Source organism: Tupaia chinensis, unplaced genomic scaffold (assembly GCF_000334495.1).
Source record: "Tupaia chinensis unplaced genomic scaffold, TupChi_1.0 Scaffold148242_1, whole genome shotgun sequence".
Lineage (NCBI taxonomy): Eukaryota > Metazoa > Chordata > Mammalia > Scandentia > Tupaiidae > Tupaia > Tupaia belangeri.
The window spans coordinates 5,684-12,601 of NW_006208093.1; the positions used below are offsets into that span (position 1 = coordinate 5,684).

The following is a 6,918-nucleotide window of genomic DNA, read 5'->3' on the forward strand; positions in this document are numbered from 1 at the left end:
ACCCGGTGGCTTAAACTCACGCCAGGTGCATGTGCGTATGTGCCCAAGATCCCAAGAGGAGAGTGGAGGAGAAGGGGTTGCGGCGTGGCCATCCGCTCTGAGGGGTGATTTCTTGCTTTCTGTCTCTCTGTTTCTCTCTGTCTGTCTGGCGAGTGCACGCACCCTATAGCAAAAACCTCTCCCCCCCAAAAAAATAAAATAAAATAAAAAGGAAGGAAGACAGAGACAAAGAGACAGAAAGTGAGAAATCACCCCCTGGGAGGATGACCAGGCCACAATCCCTTCTGCCCCCGGGGATCTTGGGCACGCACGCACACACATGCACCCGGCGTGTGTTTAAGCCACCGGGTCCAGGACTCAAACCATGGTCGACTACATGGGATTCCAGCGACATAGCCATTACGCCAACTGCTGGTCCCAGAGCATTTTATTCTTAAGAGAGATTTTAAGGATGCGTGCGCTTGTTGGAGACAGAAAGCAAGAAATCACCCCCAGGGAATGGTCACGCTGCAATTCTTTCCTCTCCATTCTCTTCTTGGGATTTTGGGCATACATGCACACATGCCTGGCGTGAATTTTAAGCCACCAGATCCAGGACTCAAAGGCAATTGACTATAAGTCCAGTGCCGTAACCATTATACCACTTCCTGGTTCTTTGGTTGTTTCTTAATTGCCAGAGGGCACATGCACTCACCAGAGAGAGGAAACAGAGGAAAGGTGAGAGAGAATACCCCTATGGGGTATAGTCATGCTGCAATCCCTTCTCCTCCATTTTCCATTCTGTCTGGATTTGGGACACCTATGTGCTATGCCACCAGGACCGGGATTCAAACTATGTTCAGCCATGCGGGATCTGGCTCCCTTTACCACTAGGCTATAGGGTCAGTCCAAAGAGAAAATACTAAAATTCCAAGTTACTGTCCCAGTGAAAAACTTATGAATGCTACCTTCACTAACTTATAACATGAACAGGGACTAGCTTTGCTAAACAAGCCTGTGAGAAACATTTCAATTTATATAAATGACTATTTTTTAGTATTTAGAAAGATATGCCCTGTGTGGGTAGCACAATCTGTGGAGTACTAGACTATGGTACTACAGGCCACATGGCCAACCATGGCTTCAGGTTCCCACAATGGCCTGCAAACATGCCACATGGTAAGTGAGTGCCCAGTGTCCTGAAGCTAGAGGACTGGGTAAAGGAGACTGCAGCACGACAAGACCCCACTGAAGGTGCTTTCTATCCTTTCTTTCTCACACATGCACTCGCATATGCCCATGGGAGTATGGACAACTGATGGGCTAATCAGAAAGAATTCCTTTCTCTTGAATTTTCTTTTAAAGAATTATTTTTACCTCTTTATTTTTAATTTGACCAGAGAGGGAGGGAGAGAGAGAAAGTGAGAAAGTAAGCTGCCATGTCTAGGACTGGAACTGCGGTTGACCATGTGGGAGTCCAACCCTCTTAAGCACCCCACCACCTGTCAGCCCCTTGAAATGAGTTTTTAAGTAGTCAGGACTAGCTTTCCAACAACTGGTTATTCTGAGTATATTACTATTCACATTGGAAACAGTGGAATATAGTTTTCTTTTAGGTTTCTATTTAAACTATAGGACTACTGAAAGAGGCAGTAGGGAACAGCAGATGGCACAGCAGTTACACTGCTGGACTCCCACGTAGTTAACCACGTTCAAGTCCTGGATCTGGCAATTTAAAATTTATGCCAGATGTATATGCATGCATATCCAAAATCCCAAGGGGAGAATGGAGCAGAAGGGACTGTGGCATGGCCATCCCCCAGAGGGGGGTGTGTGATTTCTCACTTTCTGTGCCCTATAGCAAAAAATTTCTCTAAAAAGAAAAAGGCACTAAAACCAGTTGCTGAGGAGCCAGTAGGTGGCGTGGAGGTTGGGACTGCTGGATCCCACATGACCACTCGGCAGTTTCAGTCCCAGGCCTAGAGGCTTGAAAAATACACTGGCTGCTTATGCATACCTTCCCCAAAATCCTGAGGAGGATGGAGAAGAGGGGACTGTGGTGACTATCTCCCGTGGGGGTGATTTCTCACTAGTTCCCTCTCTGCGGGGAGTGCACACGCCCTTATAGCTAGTAAACAGATCATTGCTGAATGAAAAGCAAATTTGCTATAGGGCACATGTGCTTACCAGAGACACAGAAAGAAAGTACTTCCAGAAGGGATGGCCCTGCTGCAATCTCTTTTCTTCCATTCTCTTCTTGGGATTTTGGGCAAACATGTACACATACCCCGTGTGTTTCTCAAGCCACCAGATCTAGGAGTTGGAACCACACAGTCATGTGGATTCAGTCATGCAGGATTCAGCTACTGAAGTTTCCAGAGTTGCTGGAAGGAACAGTGATCTAACCCACACCCAGTGCTCAGAGGGGAACGGGAGGCCCAAGTGCTCAAGATCAAAGGAGGGTGGATAAATGGGAATTATTACTTAATCCATAAGGTGTTTATTTCATTTGCGTAGTTAGAGCTTCCTCAGTATATTTGTACACTCTCACTTCTTGACAAGTAAGCCTAAGTCAAATCCAAGTCATTCGCATGGTATTTCTCTCATCAGTTGACAGAGGAACTGTTTTCAAACTGAGACCCCCTGGGAGTCCTGCAGGCCATTAGAGCATGGAGTGTTAAGTATTTCCTCCCTCCCAACCACAGGGACTCAGCTTTTATCTGAGTTAGACATCAGGGAAGAAAGGAGTACCTGGAACTCAAAACCAACATTATAAGACAGAACTTTACAACAAACCGAATGTAAGAAAGGTGCTCAAGTCACAACAGAACTACAGAATATCCAAACCCCCCAAATACACACCAAGTATTCACAAGGCAAAGTGGTCACAGTCATGCATCATGCATTTAATAAACTAGATGATGAACACTAATAAACGGTTCCCAAGAACCTAGAATTTCTTTCTGAACATTGTGTTTGGGAAAAAGGAAATCAGTAATGACATGAGAAATTCAGTAAAGAAAAAATTTTGACATCGAGCTAGCTGGTGGCATGGTGGTTAATGCAGCTAGATCCCACATGGCCAAGTTGTGCAGTTTGAGTCCTGGACTGGTAGGTCGAAAACAGTCTGGGTGCATGTGTACGTATGCCCCAAATATCCCAAGAGAACAGAAGGATTATGGTGTGGCCATCCACCTAGGGGATGATTTCACATAAACTCCCATCTCTCTCCAGCAAGTGTAGAGCAAAAACTAAAAACAAAACAAAAAAACTTGTGCTTAGCCAGATGACATTCTGGAATAAAGTATATTTTGTCAAGTCTTTTTTCTGTGTTTCTGGAAAAGTCCTGTCCCCAACACTTCCATCTCCCCAGGAACTTATCAACTAATGCATTCTGCAAGAGGACTCTGTTCCCTCTTGAACGGTCATCACTATTCTAATACTTATAACACCAACTCTTCCAGGGCAATGGAGAACAGAAGCAATCTCAGCATCACTTCAGCAGAAAGGCATAAAGGAGTTTCTGCTTATTTCTCAGCTAGTCAGAAAATTCGATTTAATTAAAACAATGTGTTTCCTGTAATCTAATGGCCTCAATTGCATACTCCATAGCTTAAAAATTGATAAGAGTGTGGGGCCAGGAGGTGACATGGTGATTAAGGCACTGGACTCACACGTGGCTAACCACAGTTGTAGTCACAGATCTGAACGGCTTGAAGATCAAGGCAAGTGGGTATGCATGCATGCCTCAAATCCCAAAGAGAGCCAGCAGGTGGCATGGTGGTTAAGGTACTGGACTTCCACATGGCTGACCATGGTCGGAGTCCTGGACCCAACATCCTGAAGCTCATGCAGGGTTATGTGTGCACGCATGCCCCAAATCCTAAGAGAATGGAGAAGGGCCATCATGGCCATTCCCACTTGGGGGATGATTTCTCACTTTCTTTGTATTTCCAGCCAAGTGCATACACCCCATGGCAAAACAAAAACAAAAACAAAACTCTCTTACCAACAAACAAACAAAAGTCCCAAGAGGAGAATTGAGGAGAAGGAATTAAAGAATTGAAGTGTGGTCATTCCTCCTGGGGGGAGGTGATTTCTCACCTTTATTTCTCTCTCTCTCCAGGGAACACACGCACTCATAAAAACAAAACGACAACAACAAATTGGCAGAGTAATGTCTTGATGCTTTTCAACTATTCCCTTCAAATAAGTTACAATAACATAACATTACCATTGGATTACTCTTTGAATCTTTGCAGAAATTTGACTGAATTGTAGACTATCAAAGGAAAAGTGGTATACATACCGAGTCTGGGCATAACAGCTCCCAGAAACTGCTCATCTTCTTGGAAGTGGTTCTCTTGTAAAGATTCCAGCAATTTCTGCAGGACATCTTGGGGCACTTTGCAGCCTGTGCCCTTCAGTTCAGTGAATCTGGTTAGCCTGAAGCTCTTGTCCAATTCATAACTTTCCGGGTTAAAGGACTCCCGCGTAGACATGGTTCTTGGGCCCACGCTCCTCCCAGCTCAACCTCTCCCCTCCCTCTCTTGGTTGGCTGGGTTCTTTCCAGATCCTCCTGAGTATCAACAAACACAAACATATCAATGAAATAATTTGGACCCATTGGGAAAAGTAAATGTGACAGATGGTGAAATCACCAAGAGCACAGGGAAAGAAAAGTACGGGCCACAACTTCTTGTCCTTCGGTGACACATAATAAATTATTTTAGAAAGGGACCACACCACCACAGACATCCATGGAAAGGGACTCGACATCTGAAGAGCAGTTACAGTGACTCTAAGAGCGGGCCAGGAGACTTCCTCTCAAGAGGGAAATATGGATAGGCCAGTAGGCTCACAGGACACTATGTCACCTTCCCCGTAAGTACCAAAAGTTATTCAAAGCTGCAGCTTTAGAACAGCACCGCTGACTGGGACCAGCAGATTGTGTAATGGTTAGTTGCTGGATTCCCACATGGCCGACCATGGTTCAAGAGCTAGACCCCGTGGCTTGAAACTCAGGCCAGGCACATGTGCATAGATGTGTAAAATCCTTTAAAGAGAATGAAGGAGAAAAGGTTGCAGTGGGGCCAATCCCTCTTGGGTGAGGGAGAGGGTATTCTTGCTTTCTGTCTCTGTCTCTCCAGAGAGCGCATACCAAAAATCTCTCTTAAAACAACAACAAAAGAGAAGAGCAGCACCACTGGTCACTTCACCAGTCACCCTGGGAGTACTATGATTTAACCATTACAGGTCCTAGTCATGCCTTTCTCCTGGAAAACCTCTTGGTATCTTTTGCTCTCTCTCACAGATAAATAAAATGCTTAATACAATCCACAGAAAAGGCCATCGGTGCAAATGCTTCTTTTTTTTTTTTTTTTTAGAAAAACGTGTTTTCCCTCTGAGAGGGAACTACACAATACAATTCCAAATAGGAGGCACAACTTAAACACTGGAATGGCTTTATAGCACAGCCAGGTTCAGTTTCCTCAAGAGAGCGCTTGGGAAATTCTGTTTTAACACAGTGTTATTTCCTAGAGAGCAGACAGACATCCGCCCAGCAAACTAGTACACATTGACACAATATGCTACTGCTCATTACCAAACTCACTGCAGAACTAAGAGAGTAAATTAAACCTTGGTAAATCGCTACCATTTATGGTACTGGGTACCTCGCTAAAGTTTCTGGGACAAGTCCTTCAATGTAGGAAGCATTTGGACCTAACACAAAAAACAATCATGTTCTCGCTCCCAGGGCTTACAAACCTTCGGATTGATACTTTACTAAGCATAGAATTACAGACTTTCCAAGTTTTAGTCAGTTTCCCCTATAAAATATATGATTAAGAACATAATTCCTATTTATAGAATTTTCATTCCTTGGGAAGTACATCATTTATTTAAAGTAAGTTTCACCAAGCTGGAGTTAGGACAGTAATCCATCAGGCACAAAAACTTGTTTGGGATGAACAATGATTGAGTGGGAATCCTCCGACTGTACAGCAGTCAACTTCTAAACACAACTCCAAGAAACAAACCTGCCCTGAAAGAGTAGGTCAGCAAGGCAAGTTACAAGATAGGAATTCTGAAGCCATTTCAAGAGTTAGGAAAAAAGTTTGAATAGCACTTTGACTTGGAAAGTTTCCCGACAAAACGCCATGCAGTGACACCACCTCACTCCTACCAGGGGGAAAATCCAACCCATCAGGCGTCCAAGGATGTTCCCACCGCCAATCTTTATCCCCTCTCCACCGAAAAAAAGGAAGGAAGGGAATTTGGAGGGACTAACTTCCTTTCCACAGATTTTGTTCACGAGGGGGATGTTTAAAAACTACCTAAACCAAGGAAAGACGCAGGAGTTTCAGAATTCCAAATGGAACGAGGGGCACAAAACACCGATTCACATCCCAACTGTAACCCGAATAAGATAAATTCTTACATTTTTGTAAGGAATGGGAAGGGGGAGGGGGTCCCTGGGGAAGTTCGGCGTTTAACTAAGAGAAAGAGGGGATCCATTTCCTTAAGAGACAGTCTACTCAGACTGAGGAGCCACATGTTTACACCTTTAAAACAATGACATGAATATTTAAAGACAATGTTTAACCCTTTCCTGTCCGGGCACGTTTCCATTTTTTTCCAAACAAGCGCGCGGCGCGCGGGGTCGGCGGGCGGGAGCGGGGCACCGGGCCCGGTACCTACCTACCCGCCAAGTCCCCAAACCCCGGGCGTGCACAATGGGGTGGGCACGGCGGCGTGGGTGCAGGGGCCCGGCGCTCTCCATGAAGCCCGCGTCGCAGGCGGCCAAGCACGGAGAACGGCACTCGGGGACACCTTAAATCTCAGGCCACCGCCTTTAAAGGCACGGCAGGCCCGGGCCGCGTTCTTTGTGCGGCGCGGCGCTGCAGGCTGGCTGCCGAGCGGAGGCAGCGCGGCACC

General features: G+C 45.6%; 1 protein-coding gene across 1 annotated transcript in view; it reads right to left on the minus strand.

Moving 5' to 3' along the window:
- Positions 1-6,912, minus strand: part of LOC102476365 (selenide, water dikinase 1) — a gene marked incomplete at its 3' end in the record, with an annotated part of 12,589 nt that extends 5,677 nt beyond the window's left edge. The window contains exons 1-2 of the mRNA XM_027769043.1: positions 6,682-6,912; positions 4,289-4,558 (exon numbers count right to left, since the gene is read on the minus strand). Of these exons, the coding sequence (XP_027624844.1) occupies positions 4,289-4,481 (193 nt within the window). The remainder of the gene's footprint in view (positions 1-4,288; positions 4,559-6,681) is intronic.
- Positions 6,913-6,918: the final 6 nt, after the last annotated feature.